Source organism: Myodes glareolus, chromosome 17 (genome assembly GCF_982192425.1).
Source record: "Myodes glareolus chromosome 17, mMyoGla1.1, whole genome shotgun sequence".
In the NCBI taxonomy this organism is placed as follows: domain Eukaryota; kingdom Metazoa; phylum Chordata; class Mammalia; order Rodentia; family Cricetidae; genus Myodes; species Myodes glareolus.
In genome coordinates this window covers 6,288,500-6,309,735 of record NC_142042.1, presented here as the reverse complement: position 1 = coordinate 6,309,735, position 21,236 = coordinate 6,288,500, and the positions used below count along the sequence as shown (strand labels likewise).

The 21,236-nt window shown below is 44.8% G+C and overlaps 1 protein-coding gene and 1 long non-coding RNA gene across 4 annotated transcripts in view; one reads left to right on the top strand and one right to left on the bottom strand.

The window, feature by feature from the left end:
• Ak5 (adenylate kinase 5) overlaps nt 1–1,085 on the bottom strand; it is a 170,408-nt gene extending 169,323 nt beyond the window's left edge. The window contains exon 1 of one of the 3 annotated variants that reach the window (XM_087897463.1): nt 795–1,085. In XM_087897463.1, coding sequence (XP_087753589.1) covers nt 795–854 — 60 coding nt within the window. In that variant the 5' untranslated portion in view covers nt 855–1,085. The remainder of the gene's footprint in view (nt 1–794) is intronic. The other 2 variants (XM_085677535.2, XM_048453554.3) reach the window with 2 other exon arrangements.
• Nucleotides 179–20,396, top strand: LOC125412778 (uncharacterized). The gene is made up of 3 exons (XR_007235696.3): nt 179–285; nt 19,096–19,299; nt 20,208–20,396. It is a non-coding gene; the product is annotated as an uncharacterized LOC125412778 (long non-coding RNA).
• The last annotated feature ends 840 nt before the right edge of the window (nt 20,397–21,236 follow it).

The following is a 21,236-nucleotide window of genomic DNA, read 5'->3' as shown; positions in this document are numbered from 1 at the left end:
GCTTGAGCAAGGTTCCTGTAGCTCACACCTGGAGCCTTCTTTCTCACACTCTTTGAGTGCCACCGCATCCCCTGGTCCCTGATGCGGATGCTGCTGCTAAGCCAGTAGAGGCTAGCAACAGGAGTCGCGCCTGGCGCCTGTCTGGCCGCTCCCAGTTCGACCCAGTCTGTGTAGGTGGGCGGGAGGGCTGGGGCTTGAAGGCTGAAGCGGGGAGGAGAGACTGGATCCAGCAAACGCGCTCAGGAGTTCATTGACTGGCGGCACAGAGCATCACCGACCCAGGAGGTAGTGCTACACTTGAGTGTGTGTGTGTGTGTGTCCGTCCCCTTCTCCATCCCTCTCCTCAAGCTGCCCACCCTCTCTCCCCCTACCCCGGGAAGGTTGCTTCTTCCATGCTTCCCTTCCCTGCAAAGGTCCCAACTCTGGACCCTTCAGCTTCCTGTCCTGGCTCCATGTGGGAGACTGTACTCTCACCTGGCTTGACCCTCAGACCCAGGCCACGGTCCCCTGTCCACTCTGGGTACCCATCTCTGAGGGATGCGCTGAGGGCAGCCTACATCCAGAACCTGGCTTGAAGAAGGAAACTTGATCCCAAGATGCGGGTTTCGAAACCCACATTTGAAAGGGACCCTAGCAACCCGTGGGAAAGGCGACTTGTCTGGGGCGAGAGGATCTCTAGCTTCTATGAACACCTTCACTAGGTAGCCCGCACCGGAAGGGAGGTGCGGCCAGCCGCTGGCCCTCCGAGTCCCGGGGATGGCCGCTGGGGACCCTTTGGCCACTCAGCCTCTTACCTCGAAAAGCTGAGGAATGTCCCTCCGGGCCAGGTACTCCTTGGCGTCGTTGGTGTTCATGGCTGTACGGCGCGTGCCGTGCCGTGGGGCGCAGGCGGAGAGGCTACCGGAGCTGGGGCTGGCGGGGTGCAGCCCTCACTTGGATGCGCGCAGGCCGGGGTCCCCTCGGCGACTCCAGGGCAGCTGTGCTGTCCGCGCTCCCGCCGCCCCCGCGTCCGCGCGGGTCCCCCAGCCAGCAGCGAGCAGCCGCTGCTTCCCGGGCACAGGCAGCGCGAGCGCCAGGGGAGGGGCGCGGAGGAGGACCGCGCGGCCGACGCCACCAGCCGCCGCCTCCCGGCTCTGCGCTCTCGGCCCGCGTCTCCCAGAGCCCGCTGCAGCGGCCGCCAGTCACGCTGCGCGGGCGGGCGCGGGGCGCGGGGCGCGGGGGTGGGGACACGCGGGTTGCAGTCGCTCCTCAGTCCGCAGCAGGCCGGGGCACCCGGGAGCCAAGGACCGGGCAATTGAAACCTGCTACATTTTCACTTACACACACACACACACACACACACACACACACACACACACACACACACTACTCTGAGGTTCTGAGGTTCCCGCCCCTCGCCCCCAGGAGCTCTTTGCAGAAAAAAAGAAAAACAACAACAACAACAACAAAATTACACAAGTAGAGAATTCATCATATATTCTTAAAGTTAATGATCTTTCAATGATGGGGAGTTGGGAGTGGGGGAGGGGTTTCCGTATCCGTCATTTTAAGTACCTAGTCGTTAAGAAAAGTTTGTCTAGCTGGTTTCACATTTCCTTAAACATTTGAGTAGGAGGCCTGAAATCATTAGGAAAAGAATTAGTGAGTAGCCAAAAGAATCACTTCAGCTGGGAGAAGCCTGCTTTGAACTGTGGTCACTGGTCCTATGGGAACCTCATCTAGTGAGGTGGACCGGCGCCTGCCCAAGGTGGTGGGTCTGTCCGTTGAAGATTGTTCTCCACCAAAGTGTGCCCATCCTCCCCAGCTTTCAAGATGACTCATGTATCATATAAGAAGTCTTTTCACTGCCTCTGAGAGGTGCTCTGAGCTTCCCCGGGATGTGGTCTCTATTGCTTGCAAGAGCCCACTCTGCAGGAGGTCTGTGGCAGAAAGGAAGGAGCAGCTACAGACTGCTGGCGGCTGGGATCTAGAGGAAAGCCACACTTAAATACTTCAAGTTCAAAAACTCACTGCTTGAATGTCTGTTTCAAGTTCGTCTTAAAAGAGCTTTCTCGGTCCTGTTTCTTGTCACACAAGCCACGGCTGCTCACGCCTGAGGATGGCTGCAGTTTTATTTGACAAGAGGGATGGAATTCAAAAGTTAGTTAGCCCAGTTTGTGAATTAAGCGAAATGTGTGGACACTCGGGAAGCCATGTGTGGTAACAATGTGTCCTGTGGTAGTCATGATGGAGGCAGGTGTTCAGTTCCGAGTTACCTGGGGTCCTCTGTGAGAACAGCTCTCCATGTATGTTTCTCTAGCTTATGGACAGCAGGCTTTGAGGCCTCTTAGGGGAAGGACATGCGCAGAAGCTACAGTGGTTAGAATCTAGGCTGATGGCTCGGAAGAGGAGAGCACGCAGGGACAAGATCACAAGGTCATCCTTCCTGGGTCTAAGCTGTCTTACCAGCTCCGTGATAGGAGTCTAAGGCTAGGTACATGAAGAACCTGACGCCCCATACACTGTGCAGACGCATCCGTACCAGCTCTAACAGACTCTGATTTACTTCTTGCCTGCTGTATTTCTTAATGATTCACACACCATGCCATTTCCCCACATTATATTCAGATAAAAATCATGACCAAATAAGTTTAAACAAACCAAGTTTTGTTTTTGTTTTATAGTTAATAAAATGGAATTGTTCCCTTCCTCTTCAAAGTCTTTTGATTTGGCTTTAACTTTTTGTAGTATAATATTCGAGGATGGTTAAAACTTTGAAGATATAAGGAAAAACGTTAATTAAATTGTCTCTTGTGTCTGATCTTGGGACACTATGCTGGTTTCCGAGCTATGGCAGTAACTATACCATCTCTTGCTGCCAAGCCTCTTTTCCACTGTGTGTGAGAAATGCAATGGGGCCAGCTCAGCGCTGACAAACCTGACTGACCTGAGTTTGTTCCCCAGGACATGATTGGAAGGAGAGAACCAGCCCCCCAAATCTGTCCTCCGACCTCCACACGTATGCTGTGGTGTTGTGGCACTCACCCATCCACCTACACTCATGCCCAAATAAATAAATAAAATGTAATAATAATAGAGAGGTGAAGCAGTGCATTGTGGGGAGAGCAAAGAAAATGGGCCAACAACATCGGACCGTGATGAGCGAAAAGCAAACCACAGAGACAGAAGGAAAAACAGACACAAGAAAGAACACACCAGATAGCGGCAAGCATGGTAGGAGAAACGCAAAGCTAACTACCTTGATTTGGAGCAAAGGGGGGGCGTGTCCAGATCTGCCCCGTGGCAGGGGCAGAGGAAGTGGACTACAGATAATCACAAGACTATGACTCGGACTTTCAAAGGGCCAGGGATGCTGGAGGAGGAAGGAGCTTCGGGAGGGATTTTTATCTGAGTCATCCTTAAGGAACCTGCTCCTGCGGACACACAGACCTGCGGACACACAGACTGTGTCTCAGCCAAGGCCCAAGCCAGCTGGGTCCTGTTCCTCACGTGGCTGGGGTTGAGGACCCCTTGCCCATGTGCACAAAGATGGCCTGCGAACCTTCTGCTCACTCCACTAGACCTTAGACAGCAGGCGCCTACACTCAGCCCTCAGTTACTCCTGGCAGGCACGTCTGTCATCTGCCATCTAACTGGGGTCAGTTTAGCATGGAAGGCTTGAGCAGTAATGCAGAAACACTTCTGCAGAAGGGTCTGGCTCGTGCGGTGGAGGATGACGGAGGACATGGAAGGCGTGAGCAAAGCAAGGTATATATGATTATGTATGAAAATTTGAAAAGCACTTGTAGGAGAATAGAAATCTCTACTGATAATATATAAAGGAATAAAAAGAGAACATTTTCCATGTTGGAGTTAGCCCTCCCCATCACGGGAGCTAAGTGGCAGGGGCTAGTCTACTTGACGGTACTGTTATAATGACAACTTTGGCCATAATGTGTATAATCGATTGTTTGTTATAGTTGACATTGTGCTAAAAACATCACAAAACATACAGTGTGACATACTTGTGCATGTCATTTTAATCTTTAAAACCACCTGAAAGGCATTCATTATTTTCATCATGTTAATGCACTCACCACAAGTCAGAAAGCCGCTTCCAAAGCTGTGTATTGGCAAACGTCAGGTGGTTACAGCCTGGCGCCGTGTAATCCTTCCCTCAGCAGTCCTTGTCTTCAGTGACTTCCTTTTGCCTCTCTGCTGCCTCCCCTCTCCCGTGTGCATGTGTGTGCACGTGCATGTGTGTGCACGTGCGTGTGCATGTGTACTGCGTGTGTGTGCATGTGTGTGTGCATGTGCGTGTGTGTGCATGTGTGTGTATTTTTGTGTACTTGGGTGTACATACACATTTATGTGGAGGCTAGAAGTTGACTTCAGGTGTCTTATGTCATCATTCTTTACCTTATTTTCTGAGACTGAATTCCTTCCTCACCAAACCTAGAACTCACCATCTGGTTAGACAGGCAGGCCAGAGAGCCAGCCCTGAGATCCTCCTGTCTCTGTCTCTGCCTCCACAGCCCTGATATTGCAGGCATAGTCCGCTCATCATGGCCAGCACTCCCAGGCCCCCAGATGTGCTGGAGATTGGGCTCAGAGCATTCTCCCTTTCCTCACTACCAGTGTTTTCTAGGGACCTTCCCTTCTTTCCCTTCCATTTTGTATTTGTGTGTGTGTGTGTGTGTGTGTGTGTGTGTGTGTGTGTGTGTGTGTGCATGTGTGATTTAAACCACAAGCGATATAGAACAAACTTACACCATGGATTTTTCCAGCTGTTCAAAGTTCTTCCCTGCTTGAGATGTCTGTGGCTCCAGAGGTTGACTAGGAAGCTTACCATTAAACTTTTGAGCATTGAATTTCTCATGTGTAGCACAGAAAACATCTGTCTTCTAACCGTTCCGCTTTCTTCACCAATTTACAACCTATTGACCATTTCGGTCTATGAGAAATTCGCCTAGAATATGTGACTAAATTTGTAAGGCCTGCTTCCACATCTTTGCATACACTGGCTTGATAAGTATGCCTCCGGTTTACAAGCCCTTTTCAGGGGCTCTTCCTGAGGCTTCGGCTTTTGTGGTAGTTGTGATGTATGCATTAGTCTCTTACATCTGGGATGAACACAGGGCGGTGTAACTGTGCATGACACAAATCTCCAGCCAAAGAGAAATTTCCCGACGTCCCCTTTCTAACCGACACTGGTTGCACATTTACATTCTAGATTCCAAAGACCACCAGGAATGCATGGGTTAGGATTTAAAAGGCTGAAAATTCTCACAGTGCCTGAAAGAATTAAGAATAATTCCAAGTTGAATGATTCCAGTCTGGCACCAAAAGGTTTTGGAGGCCCTTGCATGATGGTTTCATTGATTGGTTGTTGATGCAAGGTACATTCCTTGAGCCGATGTTTATGAATGGCTGTCTACATTTCAACCCATATTTGGAGCTAGAAACACAAGGAGTTCATTGTCTAGTAGAAGGAGAGAAGTGGGTGCCAATTAGATTTAGAGAAATGCCATATTTTAGTGGTGGGGCAGAAGCAGACATGTGAAGGAGATTTATAGTGGGGAGATACAAAGTGCAAAGATCACGTAAACAGGGGCTGGATAGATGGCTCAGTGGTTAAGATCACTGACTGCTCTTCCAGAGGATGTAAGTTCAATTCCCAGCACCCACATAGCTGCTCACAATTATCTGTAAATCCAGTTTCAGGGGACCTGACACCCATGGCAAAACACCAATGCACATAAAAAACCATAGAAAAGAATCACATAAACATACATAGAAAAAGCACTAAACAGAAACCCCCCAAATACTTTCTTTCCATTTTTTTCACCATCCTCAAAAAATGATTTATTTATTTTTTTTACCTGCTGTCTCGTCCACGTCCTCAGCCACAGACAGAAGCTGCTCGTAAATTATCCTCACCAATCTGAAGTGTAGTACAAGCCCTTGTCACCATCATTTTATATGGCTTTGTAGCCCATTGAGAGTCTTGGCAGAAGCAACGTCCCCATCTCCTCCCAAGGATGCACATTTTGGTGGCTTCTACTATTCCGCTACTCTAAGCAAGTCTGGTACAAACTCTATGCATATTTTTTCACATTTTTAATTATTCCTCAGTATAAACTTCCCAAAGTAGGATTGCTAGATGAAATGGAAAAATCATTTTGTGGTTCTTACTTAAGTTTCCAGAAGGGTCTGAGCTATTTACAGCACCGTAAGTCATGTTTTGAGTGGATGAGAGTTCTAGTTTTATTGCACGTTCTTCAATAAGAAATTCTATTTTAATCTTTCATTTTAACCAAAATGGATGAAAATTGCACATTAAGACAATTCCGTCAGAACTTTGTTCCCATCTCTGTTGCTAGGTCCTGGCCTCTGATGTTTGACCATTTTCAACTTTCCCTTTCCTTTCATTGTTTACTTTCTCAAAATGATGCTTTTATGACTTGATTACAATATGTATTATGTTCTGCATTATAGGACAATTGTTTCTGAGTTGCCGGGATTTTTTTTTTTGTTGGTTTTTCAAGACATGATTTCTCTGTATAGCTCTGGATTCCCTGGAACTAGATCTGTAAATCAGGCTGGCCTTGAACTCAGAACCCCACTGCCTTTTCCTTCTGAGCCAGGTTGTGCATTTGATTGACTACCTGCATCCTTTGGAAGGAACACAACCCAGTGTAGCACCTTATACATCACGTGACTGATGAGGAAAACACTAAGCATACTGACTCCTTCATCAGCACATAACTTGAGGCAGGCACTATTTCCCCTTTTTGGATAAGAAGAAAATGAGACTGAGTCTCAGTTCACACAAGTAGAGAGAGATTAAACAGGGCAAACAAATCACTTCCCTATGAGTGGATCTAAATGTAAACAGGAAAGCCTTACAGCTCCTAGAAGGACGTGAAGAACAGGTCTGCCACCAAGAAGTAGATTAAAAACTTTTAAGCAAGTTGTTGAAGTTCTTAGAAATGAAGAGAGAGAGAGAGAGAGAGAGAGAGAGAGAGAGAGAGAGAGAGAGAAAGAGAGAGAGAGGAATGGGTCTAGCAAGAGTAAGAACTTCTGTCCATCAAAAGATACAATTAAGAGTAAAGAATGCAACCAGCTGACCAGGAGACATCTTCTCAGTACACATAGCCAATAAAAAACTCATATATGAAAATAACTCCTACAAATCAATAAGAAAAAACAATCTAACTTAAGACTGGTCAAAAGACTTAAACAGACAAATCACCAAAGATATTGTCACAGTTAAGGTTCAACTTCCATTAATAAATCAAACTTGATAACTTTATTCGTGATAGAAAAAATATATTATGACTCGCTTTAGTTGTAAAATCAGTAGGATCTAGAATAACCTTGGAAGAGAGTCTCAGTGAAGGATTGTCTTCATTGGTTGTCCTATGTCTCAGTGAAGGATTGTCTACATTGGGTGGCCTATGTCTCAGTGAAGGTTTGTTCTCATTGGTTGGTCTTTGGGCAGATCTGTGAAGGGTTGTTTGCGTTCATTGATCTGTGTCTCAGTGAAGGATTGTCCACACTGGTTGGTCTATGTCTCAGTAAAGGATGTCCTTATTGGTTGGCCTATGTCTCAGTGAAGGACTGTCCCCTTTGGTTGGCCTGTGGGCATGTCTGTGAGGGGATGGTGGGAAGACCCTATTCACTGTGGGTGGCACCATTACCCACATAGACAGGTCCAGAACTGTTTGACAGTGAGAAATTGAGATCAGCACAAGCAAGAGAGCGAGTGCACATTGATTCATTTCTTTCTTCTCTTAATCATAGCTATGATGTGACTGCAGTTACAGGTCCCTGCCTTGATTTCCACGTAACCATGACTATAACCTGGAATTCTGAGTTGAAATCAGCTCTCTTCCCTACGCAGCTTTTTGTCAGGGTGTTTTTATCACAGCAACTGAAATGAAGCTAGGACAAAAATGAAAACTAATGTCACAAGATGATACCGCTATATACCCACTGGAGCGCTTAGATAGAAATAAAATAAAAGATGGCAATTGCAGGGAGTGAGCCGGTGGAGCTGTGAGAATTTGCTGTGCTTTGAGGATATTTGTGCGACCACTCATTCTAGAGCTGTTCCTTCATAGAAGCTCGGTGTGACACAGCCCCAGCTGGAAACTACGCTAGTGTTCCCCAATAGTTACACCGTATTTCACTCACAAATTGTGATCCCAGGAGAACTGAGAATCACTGCTCTCCAAGTACTTGTTGAAATGGATGACGCTCACAAATACTTCCAGCAAGTGTCAGCCAAAAAACATTCACTCTGTAATTCTATTGATATGAAGTACAAAACTAGTCGCATGTGAACTCACCTCAGAAACCATGACAGTGCCTGCCCACGGGAGACTGAAGGGGCCAGGAGCATTATCGCAATCTTGGGAATGACTGCTTCCATTCTGTTCCTAGATATGGGAGCAGGATTGCACGGATGTGTGTAGAGAGCTGCATAATGCTGCGCCTTAAAGATGGCACTGGTTTCCCCCTTCCATCTCCCCGATGGTGAGTGCTCTCGGTTGTAAACAACTCCATATATGGCTAACGCCAAAGATCTGGCTTGCTTCCGTGTTTCTGGACCTATCTGCATCTCCCACGTGGCATGCTGGGGTTGGCTACCCAGAGGTTATTTAAGCTGTGGGCTGGCTTTCCTCGGGGTGAGAGGTCAGAAGATTGTTCAAGGTTCCTGAATAAACTGCAGTTAGAAGAGTCTGTGTTGCATCTTCCTTGCAGGTCGAGGTGGACACGACAGGTGTGCTCATTGTGTGGACTCCAGTTCAGCTGTATAAGAGGGCGAGTGTTTTTCTGCATGAGGACCACATGTCTACAAAGACTTAGTCACTAAAAGTGAAAGGCGATGGAGCATGAGATTCAAACCCAAGACTGTACCGTTCTTAAATCCTAACCTTCAAAACTGTCCCATGCGGTTTTGTCATGGAATGACCAGATAGCCACAGCCATTTTCTTGGGCCTTTATTATTGCAATTGGAGTTAACATTATATTGTTCATGCATCTTACTGTAGGCAGGCCATAATCTGTTGCCGGTTTATTCTCTCACTGGTTCTGGGCTCCTCAGGGGTAGGGATCGTGTACTAGAATTCTTTATATTTCTGTGTTTTGGATAATGCTTATCCTAAAATAAGCACAGCTAGGTGGCAGAATGAAATGCCTACATCTGCAGCTATAATAAAATGCTGAAGACTCAGCCAAAGGAATTTATAAGCAAAAAAAAGTAAACGGACTAATACTTTTAGAAAGGAGCATATTGAAGCCTTTTAAAAATTACAGCATTGCAGCTTAAATTAACTCTTATTACAGACTCCAAACGTACCTTCCAAGAGTGCCTGTAGATGATAAGGGCATTTATCTCTTATCGTGTCTCTGTAATGTCTAACCGTACAGTAGTTTGTACGTGTACAATTAGGCTTATAAGTAAGCATACAAGCCAGACAGTGGTGGCGCACACCTTTAATCCCAGCACTTGGGAGGCAGAGGCAGAAACAGGCAGATCGCTGTGAGTTCGAAGCCAGCCTGGGGCTGTTCCAGTACAGGTTCCAGAGCTACAAAGAAACCCTATCTCGAAAAACAAAAAAATAAAAAAAAAAAAGTGAACATACAATATAAGTATACAAGCCTCAGTGAAAACAATACAGGATGATTCCTCGAGTCAACACATGTTCTTGAGATCCTACTTGTATGCCAGACACCAGTGGCAGGAACCAAAGTGAGTAAGTTGCACATCCGGACCAGCAGGTGGCTGAGCCTGACAGAAGACCTTAATGTAAACCTGAGAACCTGTATGATTTCTCCATGACATGCCTCCCTACAGGCTAAAGACATAAAAGTTTGTTTATGCAGAATGCAAACGACACGTTACATGGTTGTTCTTTTCCATGATTACTGATAAGTGGCACTTCTGTAAGGCTGGAGGCCCGAGGTGCTGTGCCGTGTACACCCTGAGTGTTGTGCCGTGTACACCCTGAGTGCTGTGCCGTGTACACCCTGAGTGCCGTGTACACCCTGAATGTTGCCATTGTCCTCTCTTAGGTCTTTACCTTGTGACTCCCGAATGGTACATTAGTAATGCATCTGTTAATCACCTAGCATGAGTAAGACAGAATCTTTGCATCCAAGGGGGAAAAAATGTCATGTTCCTCAACAGTCACAAGTCAGTCACGTTGTTGTGCTGGAATTTTTTTTTAAAAAAATTGCCAGAATCTACCATCTGCTGCTGTTTTTATCTAGTCTGCTCAGCCACATTTCTTCCATTAATTGTCATCCTGCAATATAATTAATTAATTTCCAAGCCGTTTCTGACTGGATGAAATCACTAAACTAAAGATGGTGTCGACTCTGCTGGCAGTGCTTGTTTCTAAAGCGAACTCTTCCCAGTAAGTCAGCACTGCTGCAAGTGTGGCTTAGAGTATGGTGTGCGTGCTCACAGAGGCCAGAGGAGGGTCAAGTCCCCTAGAACAGCAGGGGCTCTTAACTGCTGGGGCATCTCTTCAGCCTCTTGTGTAAAAGTTTGAGTACCCTCATCTTCACGTCCAACATGGTACCCACTATCTACCTGTATTTAGAGTTAATATATTCGAATTAGTTCAATGTATTTAATTTAAATTCAATCAGAATTTTAATTTATTTACTGAATGAGCCACACTGCAAGCGAGCGCTCATTAGCCACATGTGCCTGTGCCCAGGGGCTGACATGCTGTGCAGGTAGAGAACATTCCATTACTGTATCAAGAGCTATTGAGTCTGGATAGAGAGAAGGATTGCCACCGCCTAGAGCTCCAGGCACTCCACGACTGCACTCTAACTAACGTTTTAGATATGTATTTCTCTACGTTGCTCATACCTGAGCTGCGTGCCCTGAATTTCTTTATGTATTTCTGAGCCTCAACTTGATTCTCTCAGCTACAATTCAATTCCCTTGTTTTGCATTTAGTGAAATATTCCCGAACCATTGAGACTCCATTTAAATATAGCATCCATAAAAGCCACTGAGTCCTAATGGGTTAAGTACTTCCTTCTTCGGTCCTCTTTCCTGCATTGTACCTTATCTGTGAACCTTTCGGATCATCTACTCATGCCTTCAAATCAGTCTCCATAATTGTCTCCCTATGCAGCTTGCCATAGCACTGTGTACTTAATAAATACTCTAAAATGACAACCTGAGGGATTTCAAATATTAGTCCTATCTTATGAGTATCTGTAAACCCATTGCTTGATGTGAACTGGGTTTTAAAATTTATTTTATCCATTATTTTCTCTGATTATTTTTGCCGTTGGTTTGAAACAGGGCCTCAGCATGCAGCCCTGGATAGCCTGGATCTTGCTATGTAGACCAGGCTGGTCTTGAACTCACAGAAATCAACCTCTGTCTCCCAGGTGCAGGAGAAAAGCATGTGACACATTATCATTGTCGAACCTCATCAACACTGACTGGGGGCAGTAGGGTCAACTCATCACCTTGCGCCACAGCCACACGCTTTTCTGGAGCTGGGGCTGGGGTGTTTGAGTTACCTGCCTTTGCCATTCTCTCTCATGCCAGCAGCGGATGAATGAGATGCAAGTTAAACCGAAGCACATGGACAGTGTCTATAATCCCTGGTAACTGCTGCTGGGGGCTAGGAATTCCTACCAGCTGTGCCTGGCCACTGGTTTCACAGACCAGAGGGCAGGAAATGATTGTTAAGGCCATGTGTTTGCTTCCCCAGAAACCTACCCATCGCTACATTGCCATTATTTATAACCAAAAGAAGTTTGGCATCCTTTAGTCTATTTCAAATGCTAAATTCCAAATAGATAAGCAGGGGTCCTCACCCTCTCATTCTGGGAGACGCAGCACTGGGCGCAGCTTGTGCCTTTGGTGTTTTGAATGGCAATTCCTCTTCTACAGCATTCTCATTTATATCTCAGAAAACGACAGGATTATTTGTGAAAATCATTTCCTATCAATAAAGTGCTGGACATCCTAATGATGGAATTACACCATGCAGAAGTCGTTTCTGCTTATTTCTACTGCCCTGAGCAAACACGTTTAAAAGAAGATGCTTCCTAATGTGGCCCTGGTAGCTTCTTGACAGTCATCCTGTCATCTTGGTCTCTGTCATCCAACGAGTGGGAAATGAGAGCACCCAGTGCTCATACTGGAGTTCACATATTCAATAAATCCTCTTCAAACTTATTCTGAGCTCCTCGCCACCCGGCTGTCCAGTAACCGCACCACTGACCCGGCTGCTTCTGGTTTGCCTAGATATCTTCATTGGGGCGGCCTCCTGTTCCCAGCTCCCTTGGGACAATGGACTGGCCAGTTGACTCTTCCATCACCTACCACTTACTGATCATCAGTTTTAGTCCAAGTGTGTGCTATGCTTTGAGCAAATAAAGTCATAGTCATGTGACAAAATGATCATGGTCTCCGTCCTACAGCAAGACGTCCATGCAGTACGGGGCCATGTAGGGGAGCAGAAAAGCTATGCCATTGTCTAACCTCCTTGCTCCTTTCTTACTCAGATACCCAGGTCCACAAGCTATTCACTAAACTGCATATTTCTCCTTCAATTAGAGTTCTTGAGCACCAGGGGAAGGAGGAGATCATCCTCAGTTACATGATGAGTCTGGTTACACGAGACCCTGTCTAAAAATCTCAAATAATAAAATCACAAAAAATAAGATGAAAGGACACTGTAACCTCTGTCTCACTGAGTTCTTGTGAGGAATTAAACTGATACGTGCAGAGTTGATTTTCTTTCTCATTTTTAAAATTAAATTGTTTGTTTTTACCAAGACAGGACATCACTATGTGGTTCCAGTTATTCTGGAACTCACTGTGTAGATCAGGCTGGCCTCAGTCTCACAGGGATCACCTGCCTCTGCCACCCAAGTGCTGGGATTAAAGGTGTGTGCCATTATGCCTGGCTGCTGAGTTGAGTTTAACATGATTTCTTACCTCTAAATTACATTTCATTGCCTCCTGAATGCCTAATTCTAAACATTGTTTTAAGATTCTGGTTCTAACATCTTCTGCGCCCTCCCCCACGTGATGAGCTCAGATAAGGTTGATTTGTTTCCATGGACACCTGGACCCGATGCCTCCTTGTCTCAGCTGAGTCAATCCTTCCCATCTGGATCACATTCTCCACCACACAGCTAAGTTCTTCCTGCTTCAACAAACTAGATGAACACAACTATTTCATTGTTCACCCTAATATTTCCTTGTTTTATTCACCATGAAATAACTGTTTTCCATAAAGCCCCAACATTTCATTTGAAGCTATAAAGAGATTGTGTTTTTGTGAGCTGTGATATTTCGAGGACTAGGACAGCAATAACTGGAATCTGGGCATGGAGAACTGGAACTGTGACCTCGGTTTGCATTTTGAACTTGGGTGGCAAAGTTTACACTGAGATGAAAAGAAGCCCATGGGCTATGGAGAAGGGGCGGCTGGCCACTTTAGTTAGCTGTCACTCTGACAAGATGCCCAAGAGGAACAACTTCAGGAAGAAAAGATTCGACTCATCTCACATTTCAGAGGGTTGTTTGGTCCTGTGAGCTTAGGCAGAAGGTCATGGCAGTGGGCGCCTGAGGGGGGAGTTGTCCACTTCCTGACAGCTGGGAGCCTAGAGAGGATGCAGACGTGGCCAGGAATAGCACAGCCCCAAGACACACCTAAGGATTTCTAGTTTCCACTTACTTTCGCCTAAGAAAGCTGGGTAATGTATTAAAGCCAATTAAAACATTAACAATTTACTACTCATAAAAACTTCATGCTTTAAGACCTCATGACTAACTTTAAAGTGGCCATTTTCAATCTGTAGCTGCCTTGGCTTTTGGTTCTTGGTTTTGTTAGCTGACTTCTTTTTAAAGCATCTTTCCAAAGAATTGAGTACTTGGAAAGATGTGTCTCTTTGGAGCTTCAGAGTGCTTAAATTATTGAAGAAAGAATGGATTTCACTGGTAACGTCACTTGCTTCATCCACCATCAGATCGCTCAGGCACTGAAAAAAATGTTAAATATTCATAAATAAGGAACACTTTCTGAGTCAACAATTTGGTCCTGGTGTCATGCTTCATAGGCGTCTGAGAGTGCATAATGAATTAAATCATTCATTATCGAACAGTATAGCTTCATGCTTGTGTTTGTGTATGTTTGGTGCAGTGTTCTGAGATCCAAAAACGCTCATATTCTCTGCATGTTGTGTATGACTTGATGGCAAACCCTTATTACACCCATGGTCCCCAACAAGCAGGGCAGGGAGGTGCTGCAATGACAGCAGTGGTTGGCTATTTATAGCTTTGCCAGTTCCACCACCTGTACCTTCTTTCGCAGGCGTGGCCTTAGTCTCCATGTCCCCACTAATATACACACAAAAGTGAAATAAAGTACATATGTATCTAACGGCTCCTTGAGCAGCCCTGCCCTTTTCACCTGACTCACACTGCACTCTCATGTGGTGACACAATGCACTCTTTCTATTTGCATCCTTGTATTGTTCTGCACTCAGACGCTTGCCTTCTTACAAACCCACCATTCCTGCCTCCTTTGTCTTATGGAGTCAGTGAGATGGGAGCTCCAGCAGCAAAGCTTGCCAGGGACTACTGCAGCACTGAGGTCAAAGGGCTCACATCCAAGAACAAGGTGTAACGGTGAACTGGGCAGACCCAGCCCACAGGGCACCACCAGGGATGGCAGTGGGCAGACCCAGCCCACAGGGTACCATCAGGTATGGCAGTGGACAGACCCAGTCCACAGGGTACCACCACGGATGGCAGTGGACAGACCCAGCCCACAGGGCACCCCCAGGGATGGCAGTAGGCAGACCCAGTCCACAGGGTACCATCAGGGATGGCAGTGGGCAAACCCAGCCCACAGGGTACCATCAGGGATGGCAGTGGGCAAACCCAGGCCACAGGGCACCACCAGGGATGGCAAGGAGGTTTCAGACTTGAGCACTTACTTCCTCAGAGGGGTCCCTGACTCACTCCATTCTAAGAGAGGATATCAGAAGTCAGGGCACTGGTAATGACCACAGAAAAGTGACAATTCTGCCATGACAGAAATGGAAGTATTTGTGAAAGAAAGAACAGCTACTCCCTAGAATGATGGAGCTACTTGGGCAGCCTGGGTCACTCAGGGGAGGAAACATTTGTCTCTTTCTCCCACCTGAGAGGAAACTGAGTTAGAGGAAATCCCTGACCATGGCCATGGCAGTGGGCTTCAGAGCTCGAGGCACCCGAGTAGCGCACCCCGAATTCTAGATGAAGTAGCTAAAGAAAAGCAATCCCCAGACCAGAGGAAGCAACAAATGGCCAAGGACCTCAACTCCTTCCAGTTACCTCATGTAAGCAGATGCTACCTTCAGCATATGGAGACCATCTAGAGAGAGAGAAGCAAGTCTGGCTTCCTGAGATGTAGTCTGTTTATTTAAGATAGACCTTATTAAATACTTTCCATTTTGCTAAATAAAGTTTTACAAGGCCCCAGGTATATAAGTATATAAAATAGGTTTGTGAATCAAATATTTATTGGTGATAAAAATCATAAAGAAATTTATTTTTAAAACCATTCTCTGGTAAATATATATTTTCACAATTTATTAAATATTAAAGCAAATGCACATACTAATGAGTATGTTTGTTCTACATAGATAATTTAATCTTGGTTAAATATTTGATGATATAGGTAATAGATCATCTATAATGACTGAGCTGATTAATATTTTGATTATAATCATCAATGCTGAGAATTCTGCTGTGCACAAATACATAATTCAAACTGTCAGAAGTGTGTGTAGGGTCATTTCAGAAACTTCAGAGCTTCTGTACTAACCCCAAGCCAAAATTCATTGAATCTCTTTAATATCTAGTCAGCAACCCAAATATCAATTTTCAAAACCAGACATTTCAAAACAATATTATCAGAAATATGTTAACTTGGCACTTAGGTGCTGGGGAATGACTGTGGGACAATATTGTCACTTCCCACAATGAAACGGATATGCTGCCCTGAGGGTAGAAAACTTTGCACACACAGTAAAAGCCCTACGGTTCACAATGTGTTGGCATGCCGGCGAGCACACACTGTGTGTTTGGAACCAAGACACTGGTGAAACCATTGGATGCAACCCGGACAAGTGCTACCGATAACATCCCAGATTCATTATGCATTTGATTTTCAACCAACTTGTTCTTAGTGTGTGTTCAGAAACCTTTCAATATGATCCAAATTTTCATGAGCCCATACTCAACTGCACAGTCACGACCCAGGTCTAGGAAGCTAGGATCTAAGGGACTAGACACCTCAGATAGGTGTTAAAGTGATCAGTGATACTGAAGTTTAAGACATATGGGCTGTGTTATTTTTGTTCTTACGTACCTGTGAGTGAGAGCTCGTTCTCTTTGTGTTCCTAGGTTTTCAAATCTGGATTTCTGACTTCCAAATATACTGTTGTAGGGTTGAACAAGTCATGCATGACAGCTTCACACACAGGCTTCATCAGTATTGTTCTGCCTATGCTCCAGGGACACTTACTTTACCAAGTATGGTACCCAAAGCACAAGAGTAGTGATCCTGGCATTTTGGATGTGCCCAAGAGAAGCCGTGATGGGATTGTCTTAATAAGGAAAGAAAGATGGTATGTGCTCATGTAAGTTAGCTAAACTCAACAGTAAGCTATTGATTTTAATTTCCTGGTATTTCTAATTTAAAAACTAAGTTTCATCATAGAAAGGCACCCCCAGCGGTCCTGACAAATATCCCCACGGAAAGTGCAATATTATTAATTTAGATTTAACTGTTTGAAGCAAACGTTAGTGGGGTTTTAATTATTTTTGTTGTGTAGTTCGTGCTGCCGTGATTAATTGTGCATCATAGCTGTGATTTCGGTGTTGCCCCAGTTTGTGTGCTCTTTGTGTCTGCAGTGACCCTTGCTTCCACAGCACCCTGCACGAGTCCTGCTCCTGGCTGTCCTGAGACAGCTGTAAGTTCAAATTCTCTGCCATTGCATCGCAATATGTATTGAATTCTTCTTCCTTGCGGGCTGTACCTCACGCTGTCTTCGGGATGGAGAATTTATGAATCCTTAAAAGACGATGAGGACGCAAAATCAAATGGAGCTCAACACCAATTTCTGGTTCGCATTACCAACATATGCACCACAAGGAAGTCTAACATTCTGTTAACAACAAGCAGAGAGGTGGCAAACCACACCTCTCAGTTCGCCTCTTATCTCATTGCCCCTGTTAATGGCAACATTGCTTTCTGTTACCTTCGCTGGGTCCTCCTCTGTGATAATTATGATGATAATTATGCAAGATAACTCTCCATACTTGCTTTGTGACCTTATCCAGTCTTCTGGCTTTATACATCATGTGTATACTCTAAGTATTTGCAAATGCAAGCTCTTGACCTATACTTGATTTAAAAAAAAAAAAAAACAAAACCTCTCGTATACAATACTTCCTTGATAATTCCACTGTAAAGATACTTGCATGTCAATTTTAATGCTCTAAAACCAAGCTTCTGGTGGTGCCCGTGTCCCTATCCTCATGAAGTCCTCTATGTGGCTGTGGCTAGCATGGGGTTTTCCCTCCAAACCACACAAGCCATGTTTAATCCCAACGGTGTTTGTAGGGACTCAACTGTGTTGTTCAGACTTGGAGCCTTTGGGAGGCAGTTAGGACGAGAGAGCACCATCAGCGTAGAGCCCTCGTCATCGACCACTGGTGCTTTCATGGGAAAAAAAGAATAAAGGAAACAAATACATGTGCGCACATGTGTGCCCTCCCCACTCCCTGTCTCTTCATATGTGATCTCTTGTACTGCCTTGAGAGTCTACCAGCCGGAAATGGCTCCTTGACCTTGGACCTCCGGAATCATGAGCCTAAAGAATATTCTCAGTACACAATACATATGACAAGCTGCCTCCCCAGTGACCGGAAAGATTTGAAATGAAACAGGTGGACACAAAGTCCAGACCTAACCCTCTGTCACAGAGGTTTGTTTTTTCTAATATCTATTTCACTTCTGTGATTATTGATATGATATATAAAGGATTTATCTCTTTGTCTGGAAAGATAATTTATCATCCTGAAGAAAAACAAATAAATGTTTAACTTGATAGGACTTAATTCCTGGAAAATGAAGTCTTGTTTAAGACAACTGGCAAGATAATTACAAAACTTCGTTGGAATTCTTGCTTAACATAGGAAGCCAAAAGACGATTTTTTTAAGATTTGGTATTTATTTCTGTGTCTGTGTGAGTGTATGCCATGTGAATGCAGGTGCCTGGAGAGACCAGAAGAGGACACCTGCTCTCCTGAAGCTGGAGTTCAGGGGCTCATGAGTCGCCCACCCTGGGTACTGAGAACTGAACTAGATCTCTAGAAAAGCATCTAGGGGTGCTAACTTTTGAGCCATCTCTCCAGCCCCTCAATAGTTTGTTTGGTTTATTTTTCTTCTGAAGTTAGTAATACTGTCTGTCCGTGTATTTGTAGTTGAGCTTAGAAATTTTCTTAAAATACATTTTTGTTTTGAAAATGGATGTTTTTCTTACCATATATTCTGATTACAATTTCCCTCCCCCTCCCTCCTCTCAGAGCCTCCTATTTCTCCACCCACCCAAATTCACACCTTTTGTTTCTCTCCTCATTAGAATACGAACAGACATCTATAAAAATACATTTTATTTCTTCACATTTTGCCACTAACTCAACGTTGCTAGTCTGACCAATGAGGACATATTTTGTGTCATTTAGGGAATGCTTTTTAGTTTTCCTGGCCAAAACCAAAAAAAAAATAGCATTTGAGCCAATTAAATTATTAACTCTATGTATTATACTTGACATGCAGCGAGGATATATTTATATCACATTAGGAAAAAGACCAGGAACTTCTGATGTCAACTTCCCATTTTTCTCACCCTCTTTCTCGTGCCCTTGCCTCCCGGCTCCAGCCTCTGGCCCCTGCCTGGCTCCAGCCCTGACACTGGATTGCACAGTGTGTGTTGAGATTGCTCCCCTGAGTTTTGTCTAGAGAAATTTACTGCTTGTTTGCTTCATTTTATTTTCGTAGACGCTATGGTAGGCTGGAACTCAGCTCAAATGCAGTCGCGTGAGTGGACACAAGGGAAGAGAGCAGGAGGAATTTGTATCCAGTAAGCCTTGAAGCTAGAGTATTTAGTAGCTTCTCTGAGCTCTCTGAAGGCTGTGAAGACTTCAATGGCATCAGGTAACCACAGTTTAACTGGATGCCTCTGAAAAGAGAGATCTACCAAAGGTAAAATTTGAAGGAATTCTGTAAGTTTTTTCTCAAAAGTTCTTGAATTCAAGCCATAGTCCCAACGTTAGCATATTTACTAGATACAACCAATGTACAGGCCTCCCCAAAATAAAAATAATCCCTAAACATAATAAAAGCAGAAAATTTCAAAGTGTACTAAAATAGCATGCATTTCAGTATGGTAGAGCTCCGGATAAAGTCCTCTGGGGGCATTGATGGAATAGCGGGGTGTTCTTCTCCTGGTACACTTTACCCAGGCCCAGTGCTGCCCCAGTGGCAAGCGCGTCCTGAGGACTTCTGTGGCCTGTGAGATGGTGATGCCTCGTGATGCTGGTGTCTTGGACCTGGGGGATGTCGACCTTCCTTCCAAACGCACACCTTCCATCACTGCCTTAAGCACGATGAATAAAAACCCAAAGACAGATGTTGGGGGTTCATCCTGAAGGTCAGAAAAAACAAAACAGACAGTCACTGGCTCTTACCTCATCCTCAGTACAAAATGGTGATCCTGCCTCCAGGAATCTCAAAATGAGACTGTGAGCTGTCTCCTCCCATCTTACACTCCTCTCTAGGGCTGGGATTAAAGGCATGTACCACTTGGTTTCTATGGCAAACTAGTGTGGCTACTGGAATTGAAGGTGTGTGTCACCCTTGTCTTGTCTGTAACGCTGACTGGTGGGGCTGTTTTACTCTCTGATCTTCAGGCAAGCTTTATTTATTAAAATACAAGTGCCTGGAGTTGTGGGGTCCACCCAGGGTTAACACAGGAAATATTTCTGTTTCTTTTTTTTCCCCCCCACGAGGAGTGCCTTCTGAGGATACATTTGTCTGAACCCCAAAACTTATGGAGTGCAAACCAGAGATACTTATCATATTCTATTAAAGTTATCATCTTATTGCCATAGCTCCTCTCCTGATCAGGGCTCTGGCCCAGGGGACAGATGGCAGCCTTCCATCATTGGCCTTCAGAGCTCTGCGGGAAGCCTAGAGAGGAAGATCCCTCCTCAGTAACAGCAAAGATGCCAACACGGCTAGCGTCCTGCCCTTCATCTCTACTCCTCAGCTTGCTCCCAGGTCACCCCAGATAATATCTTTCAGGTGAGTGCCATATTTATACCATCCATTGGAACAGTGGGATCTGTTTTTATTAAAATTTTTCTTAATAATCCTACCATCAGTGCACACACTGCTTACAACCAACATGGAATAAAAGTTAGCCAGCTAAAATCTTGCTTTGAGAAACTCACAGTGAAATAGATTAATGTTTTTTTATCTTTTATTCAAATAAAAGTTTCTTCATGTTTGGCATAGCTTACTAGCTAAAAGGGTAAAAAGTCACAGCAACTCCCAAGGTGTCAACTTTCTCATCTGAACAGCAGGGGTAAAATCCTACCACCTCAGAGGCTGAGTGGTGGGCTGCATGTGTGAAATATTTGTTCGTGGCTCAGCGAAACTTGAGTATTGTACAGTGGCTTAAATGAAGTCGTTGACTGCGCGGTAACAGAAACAAAGACATAACGTTTATTCAAAGATGAGATTTGTTTCTTCCTTAAGATATAAAAAATTATAATAGTTATTGGTGGGAGTTTGCTTATCCAATATAAGTGTTATATACTTATATTGTTATAAGTGTTAACACAGATCTCAAATCACCCCGGGCATGTTTGATGACTCTACATAGATTCCCTTCTTCCAACCTACACAAATCATATGAGCGTTTCTTCTGATCCAGCCACTGTGCTAAGTGATAAGGCTATAAACATAAACAACACATGTTCTTGGAATCAATTCAAGCTAAGACAAGTCAAGTCTGCACGTGGTTTGGGGAGCTGCTTAGACACCAACTTTGAGCCTAAGCTCTTAAGAAGGCATCCTTGGTTCTGGCTATGACAAACAATGCTGCTATGAACATAACTGAGCACATGTCCTTGCCC